At 45.4% G+C, this 16,152-nt stretch overlaps 1 protein-coding gene across 4 annotated transcripts; it reads right to left on the bottom strand.

Annotated features, from left to right (window-relative positions):
* Window positions 1-2,075: 2,075 nt before the first annotated feature.
* On the bottom strand, window positions 2,076-15,027 carry LOC131266999 (intersectin-1). Of its 4 annotated transcripts, XM_058269724.1 has the most exons (15): window positions 14,912-15,027; window positions 13,214-13,800; window positions 11,138-11,872; window positions 10,263-10,675; window positions 10,093-10,190; window positions 9,843-10,018; window positions 9,372-9,756; window positions 9,133-9,306; window positions 8,824-9,072; window positions 7,600-7,817; window positions 7,336-7,525; window positions 6,825-7,262; window positions 6,600-6,729; window positions 6,338-6,511; window positions 2,076-5,460 (listed from the first exon to the last, which is right to left on the bottom strand). In XM_058269724.1, the coding sequence occupies exons 2-15, from the start codon at window positions 13,372-13,374 to the stop codon at window positions 5,450-5,452; spliced, it is 3,552 nt and encodes a 1,183-aa protein (XP_058125707.1). In that variant the 5' UTR covers window positions 13,375-13,800; window positions 14,912-15,027; the 3' UTR covers window positions 2,076-5,449. The 4 variants fall into 4 exon arrangements, with proteins under 4 accessions (XP_058125707.1, XP_058125704.1, XP_058125705.1 ...); XM_058269721.1 differs by lacking the exon at window positions 2,076-5,460 and having other exon boundaries at window positions 5,690-6,511; XM_058269722.1 differs by lacking the exon at window positions 2,076-5,460 and having other exon boundaries at window positions 5,690-6,511; window positions 14,916-14,976.
* Between the last annotated feature and the right edge of the window lie 1,125 nt (window positions 15,028-16,152).

Here is a 16,152-nt window from a genome sequence, read left to right as displayed (position 1 = left end):
GCCATCAACTTTTTCATTTCCGAAACAGTCCACTCACACACACACACACACACACACATAACATACCGAAGAACATGCTGTGAATTGGGGGTTACCAAAATCCGACCGGGATTCGGTTGGGCGCACTTTCGCAGGGAAAGGAAGCTGGCGGATTGGCGAAACCCCGCGATAGTACGTGGCCAAAATTAATTCGGTGCACAGCGGGGAGGGGAACAGGATAACCAAAATGCGATAAACAGAGTTATATATTGTTAAATAAAGCAGAACTTTAAAGACTCTAGGTCCACAGAGTAACAGGAAACAAGTCCCACAGAACCTTAAAGAAACACAGCGCGCCAGAGGGAATGGGCACATTCGTCCATCCCGAGTTGCACAACGTAAACAAAAAGAAAACAAAAAAAAAACACTTAAGCGAACTGTTGCTAAAACCCCACAACCCTAAACCACGCCGGGAACTCGGCATCGCAGCACGGTGGAAATTCAATGCTTCATTCCCATTACCCTAGCAGTAGGAGAGAAAGAGAGTACACTTTAAAGGGAACTGGGAGGACCGGAGTAAGCGAACAATTATTTACAGTTGATACGCTGGCGGGTGGATAAACGAACTGAACTGACAATGAATGGGTGTGAAACGGGAAACGATAGGAACTGAAGAAAGAAGCAGTGGCCGATGGGAGGAAGAAACTTGCACTGCAGCGCCAACCGAAAGGATAAATACGGAAGAAGCGAACACCACCAAAACTTGGAACTCTTTAAACAGATGCAAATTTGAAAAAAAAGTTGTGGTATGAAAGTACATAAACGATTTAAGGAGAAGACAAATAAAGCACAACAATAGACGGGTGGGGACAATTTCTTATGCAACACACTGCAGCGAGAACCGTACGGAAAAAAGGGTACGGATTACGAACAGTGGTGAACAACAGGAAACAATACCGTACGGGAGACGATACGAGCGAACCCGTAGAAAAACTCGAAACCTAATGGATCAAGATTAGATAAGGCAAATAGCAACAAAGAAGAAAACGAAAAGATTGTGAGTGAATGAAGAATGTAAAGGAGAGAGAGCGAGGAAGAAAAAAAATAATGAAACGATAAAATATAAGATAACAAAGCGTTATAAAAAAAAAAGTAAAAGAAGCTTGAGAGAGTAGTCATCAAAATATCACAATCCGATAGCAATGTATTTAAGACACAGTGTTTTTCATTGCTCATGGTAAACTAACGACGTTTTGGTTGATTTTGTTTTTATTTCTTCCCATACTTTCAATTTTATTATTCCTTGATCTCTTCGTTGGATGTTGTGCAAGTACTACTTATGGAGGAAGCCTTTCTTGTTCATTTCCTCTCACATGGCAAACATCAAACCCTTGGCTGGATGTTTTGCATATCATGTGTTCCGCTTTCATTTGTTCATTTTTGGATACACATGCAAAATCGAGTAATTTTAATCAGATCGATACACTAAACTCCCGATTTTGTCTTATTACTTTGCACGCAACGATGGTTATGATTATTTGTCTCGTTTGGTATTCCAATAGTTTCTGCTGCGTTCACTCCATGGTTCGTGTTTGTGGTATCTGGGTTTTTCCGATTTTTTTATTATTTGGTTTCCCTCGTTTTCATCTCCTTTTCATCGCCTCCTCACCCTATCGTGAAAATAGTAGACAGTAAATAATGGCTTTTTGTTTGTTTTTAGTATTTTTCATCAATCAAACAACATACACATTTTACATTCAGTGTTACACTTTACGATTCGAAATGATGGATGATTTATTTTGACATCTTGTTTTTTATTCTCTTTCTCTTCTGTTCTGTTGTTATGAATTCATTTCATACTTTACTCAAGTGTGTTTAATTATCTCCTCTCGAAGGGTTGTGTTTGCGAAATTTACGTTCCAGCTCTGTGGACCAGTGGTAGTTGTGGCGTTAGTTACAAGCTTGAAGAAGTAAGCAGCTGTGTATTCCTGGTTTTGGGGTTTTCCCTTTCCACATCCATTCTTTTCTACATTTAGTGGTTATGTCTATTGATGCATTTAATTGTCTTTTTCCAGTGGTATTGGTTGTAGTTACAATTTGTCTCCTCTCGTTCCCTCCTTCATACATTATTTGTTCGCCTGGTCACACTTAATTGTGTTTGATTAATTATCTACCTGCTATTGCATGTTCATATGTTTTTTTTTTTTTATACAACGTTCCTTTAAAACGGGACCCTCCTGTCCGACCGTCGCATCTTTCCCGACACCAATTGAAGAGTTTAATTTTCAGTTAGCCCATTTTGAAGAATTACTACACTCAACAGCGAACGGTATTGAAGTATCAATGGCATAACTGTACATAAGGGTATCCCATTGAGAACAGAAGAAAATAACAAAATTTAAGGAACCTTTCATTGGAAAACGAAAAAAACAGACACTACCGAAATCAGCAAACCGGCAGAACCGTTCATCCGAACTCGATCTCGTTTCCCAAAAGCTTACAAGAGGGGAGTTGTTTTATGCTTCTTTCTTTCCAGCAGTACTGTTGCCAGCTCCAGCGATTTAGTATTGTTTGTTAATTGCGTTTTAATTCATACAACTTTACTGTCTCTAATATGCTCATGTTTATTTTTCAAATTTCAATGAATTTTGTTCGTGCTCTCCTGCTTTCTCGTTTCATTACATTTACACCTTTATTTGTATTCATTTTCCAGTGCTGTTTTTTTTTGCTTGTTTTGTTTCGTGTTGTCTTTGCTACCGAAGAATGCACAATTTACACAGTAATGGATCATTTTTGTTTTTGTTTTATTTTGCGCCGTATGGGAAACGCGAAGCTTTTGCTAGTAGGTGCCACAAATTTGTCTCTTTCATCGTGTCGTGCTCTTAGTCCACCCTGCACTAACAACAGCCTTTTGTCGCTCGAACCACGCTCCTAGGAGGATAGAACTCCGGAACCAGTACAAGATATGGAGAGAAACGCCGCCCAAAACTCGACACAGTGCGCGACCGATCGCGATTTCGATCACACTACCAGCTACTAAATTCATGTAACGCTTGCAATAGCATAATAAATAACACTTTTCTGAGAAGAAATAACTTTGTTTTTTTTTTCACTTTCAACCGCGTCCCTCGTCCCCCGTCTTTGCGATAGCATGTAAGGAGGTTTGCCTTTTTGGGGGAAAATGTAGCGGGCGACAGCTCGTCCTGTCCTGTTGTTCTTCGTAGTAATAGTGGATAGGGCACGTAATTATTCTTCTAAATATATGTATATATGTATATGTATATATTTATATATGCCTTTGTTTCATTATTAGGTTTACCAGCATTTTGCTTAACGTGTGTTTGTTTTGCTTTCTTTTCGCCATCCTTAAAACCGTCGACTTATTGTGAATTGATATTTGGTATTGAATCCGCATTGAATTGATATTGAATCCGCATGAATATGGCTCGAAGTAAAGTAAGGTTAGGCAAAACGGAACAAGAACACGCAATTTCTAACGTTCGTTCACAATGCTCGAACTAACAAGAACCACCCGAACCTTTTCCTGTGCCTTCTAATGTATGCAACAATGATCATGGAAGGAACGTAGAGGATAATTACAATAAATCAAACTTAACGAAGCCACAGACCCTGCGGTATCTCTGGTTTCTTAACTAGCTCTTTATCCCGACCGTGTTTTTTTTTATGAGAGAAATTCAAAACAAAAAATGACAAAACCTCAGAGGTTATGACGATGCACACTTTTGTCTTAAACGATAACAGTGATACCGATGAAACAATAGACACATGAAGCTAGAAAGAAACCGAATCTTTCATGTGCCAGATCCTTGAACATAGCACGGGGGGATTTTTTTTGCAAATCAACTGCAAACAATCTTGGAACGCAGAAACGCGCAGAACCAATTTCTTTCGCCTGCTATAATACTAGAGTTCCGCTATTTCGCTTTTTCATAGGGTCGATCTTTTTACGATAAGATTCTTGATATATTGCCTACGGTGAAAGATTGAACGAGCTGCTAATCGGATAAATCTCTAGGCTAGGTGATCTTTTCCTTTACGATACAGTAAATGCAGGAAACAGCTTAGATAACTGAGATAAATACCTTCACGGGCGGGGGGGTCACGATTCGAACCTTGCTTCATACGGTTAATGTCACAACGTTTAACCATGTCTAACGATAATCAGGGTGTGTTTTTTGTTTTGTTTGTGAGTTTGTAAACGCTATTCTTAGTATTAATAACTATAAATAATTCCAACTAAATACCGACACGACCTAACTTATCGATAGTAAAGCCTACAACGGATGATTGTTGAACTTTTGCCCCATTGCTTACGGTCAGCGCGTGAACCAAACGTGTTGCGATCCACCTTTGTTGAATGGTTCGTAAATATCTACATCATCTAATTATAGCCTACTTTGCTTACTTTCATTACTTTCTTCCTCCATTGCTGGCGGGTATTTTATTTTGCTTAATTCGCTCTTGTTTTTAAACTATAATACTCTCAATTGGTTCACCAAGCATGACGTACCGATAAGATGTTACTTATAGAGGAGGGAAAAAGGAAAACGATAATAAATATTAGAAAAAGATGAGTTCAAACAATAGATAGCCAAACAAAAATACCCGTTTTTGCTAATAGCATCGAAGCTACAACAAAGTAAGCTACCTTAACGCCCCCTTGTTTCGTGTGGGATAGTTTCTTGGATTGCTTGGATTTTCGAACCGAACGATTGCTAGTAAGTAGGCTTTGTAGTACCTTCCTGCCACAGCGTGTAATTTGTGGGTTGCTGTGTGGTTTCTTTAGCTTGCGACTGATCCTGCCACTCATCCTTAATCTAACACAAATCGTTCTTCCCTTTCTCTCTCTCTGCTTTTAATTTCAATTTCAAACGAACAGAAACATCCCGCAATTACTACAATACTGTGTCTCGTTGATTTACTTGTGTGTGTTTTAACGTGGTACACCTATAACAGTGGGTGATTTTTTAAATCGCTCTCATGCTTCTCTTCCTCCCTCTATCTGTATGCTAAGGGTGCGTCATACTGCCGGAGCTGGCTAGTGATGGCGGCCGCTCGCGTTGTGTTGTAAGAATGCTCGCATTAGTAGCTGATTATTATTGCATGGATTAATATCGTTACCATTACTCAGAGTATATTCGTTACCGTTATTGTTATCAGTAGTTTTATAATTATTGATGATTTTATTGTTGCAGTATCCGTTATTGTTGTTGTTGTTGTGTAGATCCTCATCATCAGTATCATCATCATCGTTAGCGTCCTCTTCGGCACCATAGTCACCGGTGCGCCAGGACATGTTACGTTTAACGATGCTCTTGGTGGTGCTGCTGGTGGCGTTGTTTGCGGTGGTGGAGTGGCAGCTCCAAGCGTCCCCATCGCAGCCATCGTCTCGATCCTGCTGAGTGTCATTCCGGGCTCTGTTGACGGTTGCAGAAAGCCCTGTTGCCCGTTATACGTTGCCTAAACGGGGTTGCAGAGGCAGCGTAAGGTGAAGGAATGTGAAAGAGGAACATTCAGTAACAGAGTACAACTGAAACCATGCCGATTTATGTTTCGCAAAGTGTGTTCAAAACATAAACAACTGCTACAAACGAAAACAAAAACGAAAAACAAGGACTTTTTCTTTCTACTACGATCCAAATCAACCTTCCCGCTACTAAAACAAAAACAACTGAGATTTATAAGATAAATAATTGTTGCATTTTTTTTTCGTTCAACGTTCGTTTTCGTCGCAGTCGGAAAGCAAGATATACAAATACTTCTTGCATTTTGCAACGACTTAATGTGTTGTACAAAAGACGTCGCAATGGAATAACACAAGAATCTGAGACTTTACAATGCACAGAGAAGAGGTTCCTGTTGGAAGCGCTATTACTAATAAATCACATTAAATAGAAGAGAACGTGTAACAGTACGAGGGTAATATATGGAACTCGAGCAGTTGCTTGGACAATTATTAAATTAACTTAATGGTTTGCAGGACACACTAACAAAAGAACAATGGAACGTGGCGAGGCGGAATTCTTGGTAGTTAATTTTCCATTTACCACCAAAGGATACCGCTCAATTCGAGCTTCGGCACTGGTATGGTCCTACCGATATTATCAATGCAAAACAAAACCAAAAGTAACCGCTCGGAAACACTCATGGAAAAAAAGCGTCCCGTTGTTCAATCGCCTACGTATGTAAATTCTGCTCCCCTATGCTTTAGCAGGGAGCACTACTGGACAGAATTTGGGGATAATGGAAATAAAAATAAACGGTGGGAACTGAAGGATACAGGTGTGTTAACTAGTGGCGGCAGTGATGGTAGCTGCAGGAGATTTGCCCTTCTTACCGGACGACACGAACGGACCGACGTAATTGCTCGGAAACAGGCCGGTGGTACCGTTCAGTTCGCCGCGCCACCATTCCGGCTCGTCCCGGCCCAGCACGGCGATGATGTCGTCCTTCTCGAAGGACAGCTCGTCGTCGTTCAGTGCTTTGTACGGATACAGTGCGATGACTTTGTCTACGAAAGAATAAACCGAGGTGCCGAGATAGTTGGTATAATACACCAGGGGAAAAAAACACACACAACAGAAACGCCATCGCCTTACCGAGAATCGTCTCCGTCAGCTCGACCTTGCTCGCCGAGACGGGCGTATTGCGGCCACTGTTGCGACCGCCCTGGAGTATCTTCACGTACGTCGCCGGGAACCAACCGATCTGCCGACGCCGTCCTTTAGCCTAAGCGGGAAAGCGAAGCAGGCATTAGGGCATACTGACAGGGGGAACACTCGCCATGATGATGTTATTTACGGTTGGCTGCATCAACACCTTACCTGTAGCTCGCCCTCCCACCAACCGGAGTCGGTCTTCTTTCGGATCATGATCAGCTGGCCGCGCTGAAGCGAGAGCTGTTCGGAACTGGTCGCCTCGTACGGAGCGATCACCTGCGCTACCTCACCCTTCCGCCGGAGGCTCGGTGTGGCCGAGGTCATCGACATTGACGAGTAGCGGATGTTATCCTCGTTGACGGCAGGGGCCTGCGGGGGCTGCGTGTTGATCTGCGACACCTCCGAGTCCAGCTCGGCCTGATTCCGGGCATCCTCCGCGTCCTGAGTATTACTAGGGGTGGTGGTGGTGGTGGTGGTAGTGGTGGCGGGGGTGGACTGTTTCCGTTTCGTCTCCATCTCGTACGTCTGGGCCGTGGTCTGCGAATGTTCGATCTGCGCGCTCGGTTGCTCGTCGTAGGATGTTTGATTTCCGTTCATTGCCTCCTACAAAAGATCGCACATTCGGAAATGAATCTTTACGTCACCATAAGCCCAAACCTTGCCACTCATTACTGACCGCTTCTTGCTTCTGCACATAGTTCGAGGGGAAAATACCAGTCCGGTTGCCAATCGTACCCGTCCACCAGTCACCTTCCTTCTTCGATACGGCGATCGTTTCGCCCGCATCAAACACCAGGTCACCGACTTCCGCCGATTGGTACGCGTAGCATGCCACAAAATACTCCACATCGCCATTACAGGTAGCCCTTTGGGAAAGAGAGAGAGGGAAAAGATCACGTTTGCATCTCGGATCGTGCCAGTGTTCGTCCATCGCACTCACTCTGCATTGTTGGGGGCCGCGTATTCGGTTGCCGCCGGAGCGCTGATGGCGGTACTATAGTCTTCCACCGGTTCAGTGTACGCTATCGTTTCCGGTGCCGTTTCCACCACGTTCAGGTTGGTGTCCACCTTCTCCACGTACGTCTCTGGGAACCAACCGGTGTGACCGTTAATCTCACCTGCCAGCCAGCCCGGTTCGGCATTCTGTTCCAGCGGTACCTGTAATGGAAAAGTATCATTCCGTATCATCATTCGACCCATGGTTGCGTGCCCTGCGTGCCTTCAATGCCGTGAGTGATCGGTTTGACTACAACATGTCCCTTGCCAGCTTTCGCTCCCACCTTGTGTCCCATACGTCATGATCCTTCTTCGTCTCTTTCTCCGCTACGTTATCCTTCCTTGTTCCCCGCTTTTGTTCCAATTGTATAGCCCTCGGGGCAAACAATTTATGTACAATAAAATGTAAAATGTAAAATGTAAATGTCAAATGTAAATTCCTTTCTTATTTTATCTGTATTCTCGATATGCTACCCATTTTTATACAAAACATTAATTCGTCTTCTTTCATCCAACGAGCTGGTTCAATAATTCGTTTTCTTGAGCTTTTAATGGCTTTGTATTATTCCTGCAACCTAAATATTTAATGCCTGTCTAACGAGACAACAAAAAATCAACAACCTGAATAAAAATCAACAATCCGGTTCCAAATTTCTTCCTCCAGGATGAGGGGTGAACTAAAATTTGTAAACGGGAGATTTGAAGGTGTTGAGGAAAAACATCCGGAAGAAAACGACGGATCTGTGGCGGGACAGGTTCTTCCACGGGACTGGGACCACGACAACGCACCTGCCCACAAATCATTGCTCGTAAGGCAATTTTTGACCGAAAATGGCATGATACCGTTTCCTCCATCCTGGAGGAACAAATTTTGAACAAGTTCTTGAAATGGGGAGGCTCCAAGAGCGAGGTTGGCCTTAAATTCCACTCGGAATCGCCGATACGGAAAAAAACGTTACGCTGAAAAAAATCACAAATGTGAGCGGACGCCCGCAGAGCAACAAAACTTTGCATACTGATCAAAGAAAGGCTAAGCTTCAAAAATAACATGTCGAACCCGACTCTCTATTCCACCTCCCGCATTGTCCACAGAGATCAGGCTGCTGGACAGCTATCGTAAGAAGGGAGAAGCGTTTCTAACGGTTTGAAAAAAAAACAAAACGCTTACCATCACAATATCACCCGGTTGGAAGGAAATCTCATCACCGTTCCGCGCACTGAACTCATAAATGGCCCGATATTTCACGTAGCCCGGTGGCGTCTGTAGGTTTTCTCCGGCCAGGGACGTCACAGCCGCCGGTTCACTGGTGACCGCCGTCGTGTGTGCCACCGTCGCAGTTTCCGTTGGCCACGAGCTGCCCGTGTCCCAAGCGCTGCTGTACGACTCGTTTTTGCGATTGTTCTTCATCTCCAGGATCTGCAAGAGAAGTGTTATTAATCGTTGTTGTCAACGGGGAAAGCGCATGCTTTCACGTACCTGAATTCGCTGCAAATCGTACTCGCCGTAGAGCTTCTCGCACGAGTCGATCAGGTTGGTCAGCTGGGATTTCAGTTCGGTCAGCTGCTCCCGATTCAGGCTGATGTCGGTCGTCTTGTTCTCGATCTGTTGCTTCGTGTTCTCGAGCTTATCCTTCAGCTGCTGTATGACGATCTATTGGCAAGACGTGGTTTGATTATTCGTTCCTAACCCGTCGGACCTCACTGTGTAACACCTACCTGTTTGTTCGTAAACTGTAACTGACTCTCCGTCTCGCCCGACTTGTTCTTTGCGTCCAGCTTCGCCTTCTCCTGGCTCAACTGGACCAGCCGTTGGTTCTGCTCCTTGACCTGCGCCTTCAACTGCGCCATCTCGGACATTTGTGTGTCGCGCGTCGAGCGCATTCCATCGATCGTCGTCTTCACGTTCGTCACGCCAACGCGCGTGTCGCAAATCTTCTGCGACAGCTCCTTGATGCGCTCGTTGAACGTGCTGAGCTCGACACTGAGCGACTGGTTCTGGGCCTTCAGCTTGAGTACGTTCTCCTGCTCGCGCTGTCGATGTTGCTGCATTTCGGCAATCTTTTGAGCTTCCCATTCCTGCTGGCGTTGTTTTTCCATTTCCCTACAACGACAGAAATGCATAGTAATGCAGTTAATATTAATAAAAACGCTCCAGACACACTGCATAAAACATCTTTTCTCACTCACTTGCGTGCGAGTTCCTTCTTTTCGAGCTCCCGTTTGCGCTGCTCTTCTCGCTCCTGTTCGAGCTCGCGCTGGCGCTGCAGTTCCTTCTCCAGCTCCTGCTGCTTCTTCAGTTCCGCCTCCAGCTTAGCCTTGCGAATCTTTTCCTGCTCTTCACGCTCCTTGCGCTCGCGTTCCTCCTGCAAACCGAAAATAGCCCGTGCCGTTTGAACTTTGCCCAAAACGTTAACCCAATGCCCCACAAAACACATACTTGTTCCTTTTTCTGAATATCCATCAACGCTTTGCGGCGCCTTTCGAGCTCGGCTTGACCTTTGTCGAAGTTTTCCTTCCGTTTGTCTTCGAACGAGGCTATAAATGTAAAAATACGATTAGTGTCAACATTGCCCCCCGGGAACGGTCGATTCCAGTCCAGGTTCTTACTCTGTGGCAGCCCGGAAAGTGGGTCCAGCTCGACGGGCGCGTGCACCGGTGCACCCTGCGACGAAACGGACCCATGGCGTGAACTGACCACCGAACCGTGCCGTGACGATGTCTTCCGGAACGACGGAGGGACTAGATCGGGAGGAAGGGTGGTCGGAACTTTCTCGCCGGCCGCCGCCATATCGCACAGATACATGGCTAGCACGAACTCCTCGCAACCGAGCCGCCCATCAGCATCCATGTCGGCCAGGGCCCAGATTTGGGCGAGTAGCGCTTGCGGTAGCTTCGTCTGGACCATAATGTTGCGCGCCTGCGGGCCGGTCAGGAAACCGCTGCGGTTGCGATCGGTTGTGTTGAACAGCTGTGTGTACTTCAGCTTCGCCGGGCCCTTGATTGCCCATTCGACTTGTCCGCTGGAAGGGAGAAATGCACGTTAATCAAACCATACATAAATCGGTTTCTTTGTGCGACGATCCGCACACGACGTTCGTCCAATCAGCATTCTATTGTTAGCAACCGTTTGAAAAATGTTTTTAAATTCCCCTTCTTTACTTTTCTTATGACGGAGTCAAATTATATCCAAGCTCCATAGTTATTAAACCGGATATTACTTTTATTTTGTTTGTGAAACGTTGATCGTTGTTTTATCAATTTAAAAATGCTGGCGCGGATATAAAGCGTGATTCACTCAAAAGTTGTTCATTTATGCTATGAGTCGTTGCGTTAAGTCATCCCTGGGTATTTTTTTTTTTTTTATACAAAACAGAATAACTTTTCCAGTGTGAGTACCCGAATATTGGAACGCAAAGATCAATAGGACAGGAGATTGTTTTGCGTCCTGGAATTATTCTGAAACCCTTGAAAAATAAACTTACGGCGATTCGATGGATGGTGCCCGTTCCGAGATTGACATCGAGCGCGCCGGAGTACCACCGCCAGAATGGGGAGGTGTTGGAGGTGCCGGTACTGCTCCTGCCACGGCACCGATGGGTGGAACTCCTGCCACCAGCGGTGCCTGACCAAGGCTACCGAGCGGATCAATCAGTGGCTTTACGGTGGCCGTCGGCGGAATACCAGCCGGTCCCATCAGTCCTCCGATCAAGGGCTGCTGCATAACAACCTGCGGTGCTGGTGGCATGACCGGTGCCGCGGACATCAGCGACTGTCCCATCGGTATCAGTGGAGCCTGCTGTGCTGCGGTCGCAATCAACGGCTGCGGAGGAAGGGCCGGTTTCGGCGGGGCAACACCGGCCATTACTCCCGGCACTACGGGTACCTGCGGTGGCACCATTTGAGTGGCCATCAGCGGAGGCACGATGGCGTGCGGTACCATGGCAGGGTGCGTCGGAGCCATCATGGGCTGTGGCTGCGGTGGGACGACCGGGGCCGACCCGATGGAACCGGCCAGAGACTTGAGTGGATCGAGCGGGCTGAGACCGGATGTCGGGGTGAGGATCGGCGTACCACCGACGGCAGTGAGCGATGCGATGAGTGTCGGCGGCAGTATCTTAGGGGTCTCGAAACCGCGCAGTTTCAGGTTGATCAACTTGCAGGCGATGCTGAACTCACCCAGCGTCATGCGACCATCGGCGTCCGTGTCGGCAAGGGCCCTAAAAAGGTGAAAGAAAAACACGATTATTGTACATGCGAGGTAGTGCCTAGCCCACCCAAAATGCACATTTCTCTTTAACTCTGATATAATTCCATCCTGTAGTGCCATTAAACAGCATCGAATGCCACCCTACCATCCGATGACTCATAGGTAAACAACTCGCCTCGCACCAATGCCCTTGGAAAGGCAACTCCGGTTGAACATTTATCAGAAAAGGAACAACCAAACCACACATGACACACTATAACCCAGTACGAAACGAAGCCTCCACTTTAGCTCTGGCCAACTCCCCCTTGACCTTTCCTTTCAATTAATTAACGTGCTTACACACAGGAGTGTATTATCGCCAGTGGTAGGTGTCTATATGCTCTCACCGTCCCACAAGGTGTCAAAGTTAATGGCGAGTTAATTTGGAAGTGCTTACCACCCTAACAAACTCCTCCTACGAGGAACATCTTGTCGAGGACCCTAATATAATTCGGAAGCCATTTCTTGGTATGGGAAATCGTTGAACAGCTCACTGTGATTGGTTTTGGGATGGGATGTTTCATCGATTTCTGCCAAGTTTAATGCAATTACAGCCGATCAACGAAACAATTCTAGTGGCCAAGAAGGCTCTCCCGGAGAAAATACTAGTCCCCGAATGACTGATTTCCGTAGCCCGAATGTATAAGAATTGTAGAACAATTATAAACACCGAAAAAGCTCGCAACGTTCGTTGGTCCAGTGTTGGAGAAAATCAATGCGCCCTCAGTCCCTGCGGTGACGTCGACATCGTCCTTTTCAAGAACACATCTTGATGGGGTATGAAGGGAAAATAAGGAGCGAGAAAAAAAAACACAAATCATGAAAACGCACACCACCCACAGAGTCTGGGGGTGGAGGGAGTTTGCGAGAGTAGAATATTCCTCGCCCGCGTTTGCTTGTGCGCGAAACCGGGCCACCGAAAGGCTCCTCACGTGGGCCTACGGAAAAACGTTTTCGCCATTCGAAAAAGTGAAGGAACGGTCGCTGAAACGTTAGCTGCAAGGACCGCTGCTGACGGTTGCGGGTTCAAATCGTCTACTTCCGATAAAACTCCTTCCATTGCGGAAGCATCGAAGGGCCTGAAATAGTGGCGACGAGCGCTCGCCAGTTATGTAAGCTAAAAAAAGAACCGGAAACCAGTAATGCACAGCAACAAGAAAACACGGGGCACAAGTGAAAAACATGAACTTGCGGGTAGGTTGTAGAATTTCCCAGCCGTTCTTTCAACACTCGACAACCTTATGACACTACGTAAAACAATTGTTTTTCCTCCCAAAGGCTACTCGATTGCCACTTGCAGCCTTTTGCTTACCATATCTGACCGAGTATCTGCGGGGGCAGCTGACTCTGCAGGAAGAATCCTTTGGCCTGCCCGCCCGTCACCACGCCGTTGACCGGCTGAAGCGACTTGAACTGCTCCTCGTACTTGAGCCTCTCGCGGGAGGTTATCACGAACGGGTCGGATGCATTCATCGTCGTTGATGTGCGGCTGTGTTTGGTGATAGCAACTGACTGCAGCAACCTCTACCGAAGCGCTGGTTCTAGCAAGTCGGGCCAGATGCCACAGCAGTGGAACTTCTCAAACGCTGGCAAACGCCTCCGCTCCCTTCTCCTACGTGCCTATCTACGGGGGGCTACAGTCGGACACTTCCCTGGGCAGCAGGCACACACACAAATATCCATACACTATCGGAGCAACCCTTGACAAGGGCGAGAAGTTCTAGTAGGCGTTGAGTATTCACTTATCGTTCACTTGCGCGTCAACAGGGGGTTTTGCATCACTTCTTGCCAGCGCTGTTATGTTTTATTCTATTTCTGTGTTATTCACACCACACTGACTCCTCGCTTAGAATGGCGCTGGTTGTGTTATCACTTCATTCGGACATTGGGAAAAACTTGCTACAAAAAAAGGGAGATAAGGAAATGAAATCACACGAAAAGATGAATGAATGAAGGAGATTTGAATAAGCGTAGGGGGTCAATGGAATTGGGGGTGTTCTGGTGTATCCTTTTCCCTGCACCTTCAGGACACTGATGCAGCACACACGGAGGCAGGAAACGCACACGCACAGACACACACAGAACGGATGGAACGCTCCGTTGAGTATCGATTTCTCAACCTGAACCGTTGGTGGTGACCGATTCTCGGTCAGCAGGGAAAAAGGATCAAGAACACAGGACATTTAAAAACTCCTTTAACCTGTTCTAAAGCGGTGTTGGTTGAAACTAGTCACAACACAGCCTTATGTTGACCGACAATTCTAGCGATGCACAGTCTACGGGAACGGGTTTCTTACGCGAGTTTTACAACTAGTACGAGGTACTAGGTAAAAGGGCCCTAAAACCGTGGAGCCTTTTCAGATGGCTTTTCCTTCACAAACTTTCTTCAGCTCGTGCTCTCTTTTTTCCTCCCACTCTCTAGCTCTCTAGCAGGCTCTCGCATACTCGCGAGATCGGGCCTCACTTTCGCACTCGCTTAGCAGCCCACACTTCGCTTCTCTTTCACGAGCGCATTCTTAAGCACACCTAAGAGCGCTTTCTCTTTCTTCCCCAGATCAGAGCATCTCGCTTGTTCGCGCTTGTGTTGTGAGAGATAGCGATTTGTACTCCACTGTTTTATTTTTCTTTACTCCTGGCTTATAGAATTATTGATTATTTTTCAACACCGAGAAGAGAAATCGAAACAACTTTGGACGGCTCGTCGCGAAAATTCTTACGCGCTGCAACGAAACACCGATCTGGGACGGGCTTTTTTGCAAACTTTGCGATGATGCGATGTGTTTTGACAACGTAAATTCCGATGCTCTATCAGCGGTTATCTGTCTCGGCTATTTAGATTCTGCCACAGGGGAAATTGATCGAAGATGACTACGCTGCACTGGGTTGCACAAGGAAAACAGGGATCTCTTCTTGCGCGACACGGCGAGCTTGTTCCGGGCGAGGTTTTCGTGAAAGCCGAGACGAAATGGTTTCATTTGTGCCTCACTTCCGGATCTTTTGCAACACTGACCGACCTGCTACTACTGGCCACACCTCCTCCGTCCTCCGGTGCAGAGGATGCTGCGTTGTATCCTCTTGAAACAACAGTTATCAAATGCACTCGCGAATAACTACTGCAAACTCTCGCAATCGTTCGACGAAGGATGAATGGGTCAATTTATAGCAGGTGAAATCGATCGACTCTGTTTGACAACACTACTTGACCTGGTTCCTACCGTGTTCCGAAAGAGTAACCTACAGCAGAAGAAAGGGAACGACGAGGCGATCCAACTCTTCGAAGCTTTCAAATCAACAGTTATGACAAATTAGATGTTTGTAGCGATAGTATGCGTATATCTGCCGATCATTTTGTCATAAATTTCTGCAAAAGTCTTTAGCTTTGATTTGAAAGTTGTTTAATCCATGAGTTCATGAGAAATTTAAATAGATCTGTACTCTAGAACCCTTCCCAAACTAGTCTCTGGGAATCTACCCAAGAAGCCTTTTTCACATTAATACTCCATTCTAAATTGCTTTATGTAGTAGCATTATCCCATGGTAGAACTTATAAACTGATGTATTCAGTGTTCCTTCAGTTCCAACAAACGTTTCTATTCTTAATTAATTGATGCAACTGATGGAAACTCAACTTTCACCAATCAGTCGATTGGTTTGGTTTATTAGAAGTGTATTTAGTGGAAAATTCGATTGAAATAAGTATGGCAATCTATGGACGGACTCACAGTTCCGCCGATCTCTAGGTACCTGATCCGAACCTGATGTTAGTGTGCCCACCACTATAAAGCAGCAGTGAAGCGAGATGGATAGAGTTGTAAAAACGCTGAATATTTGCTGAATTTTTGAATTGGCCAGTATGGAAAGTATTAATTACTATGCGTAGTGCCAGTAATCACCCCTTTCTTTAGGTGTTAAGGCATAAAAAACACAAATGGAAAAAATTACGCCATACCTTACAAACAACCTTAGAGTTTATTATCTTCCCGCATATTGAACGTCAAAAAAGTTGAAATAAAAAAAGAACAAAGTTAAATAAAGTTAGGATATCAAATTCTTCTTCTTCTAAATTATCGGAAAAATTTCATATTTTGTTTATCATGTTCTTTGATCATAGGCAACATTATAAAAAAGTTTCTTCTTTTGCTAGATTCTTTGCTGAATGGAGTTGATCATTGTTAAGATTGTTTTTAAAACGTTTTTTTTTGCTTTCAATTGAAGAAGAGTAAACAATTGGATTTTCGTTACAGTGTTTCA

Source organism: Anopheles coustani, chromosome 2, assembly GCF_943734705.1.
Source record: "Anopheles coustani chromosome 2, idAnoCousDA_361_x.2, whole genome shotgun sequence".
Taxonomy (NCBI): Eukaryota; Metazoa; Arthropoda; class Insecta; order Diptera; family Culicidae; genus Anopheles; species Anopheles coustani.
Note: the sequence above shows the minus strand (reverse complement) of the source record. Positions and strands in the feature narration are given on the sequence as shown.

Coding starts and splice junctions, on each gene's coding strand:
- LOC131266999 (XM_058269721.1), bottom strand. CDS start 13,374: ATGAATGCATCCGACCCGTTCGTGATAACCTCCCGCGAGAGGCTCAAG. Junction 10,191..10,262: donor ACTTTCCGGGCTGCCACAGA/GTAAGAACCTGG, acceptor TTACATTTATAG/CCTCGTTCGAAGACAAACGG. Junction 10,019..10,092: donor ATATTCAGAAAAAGGAACAA/GTATGTGTTTTG, acceptor TTCGGTTTGCAG/GAGGAACGCGAGCGCAAGGA.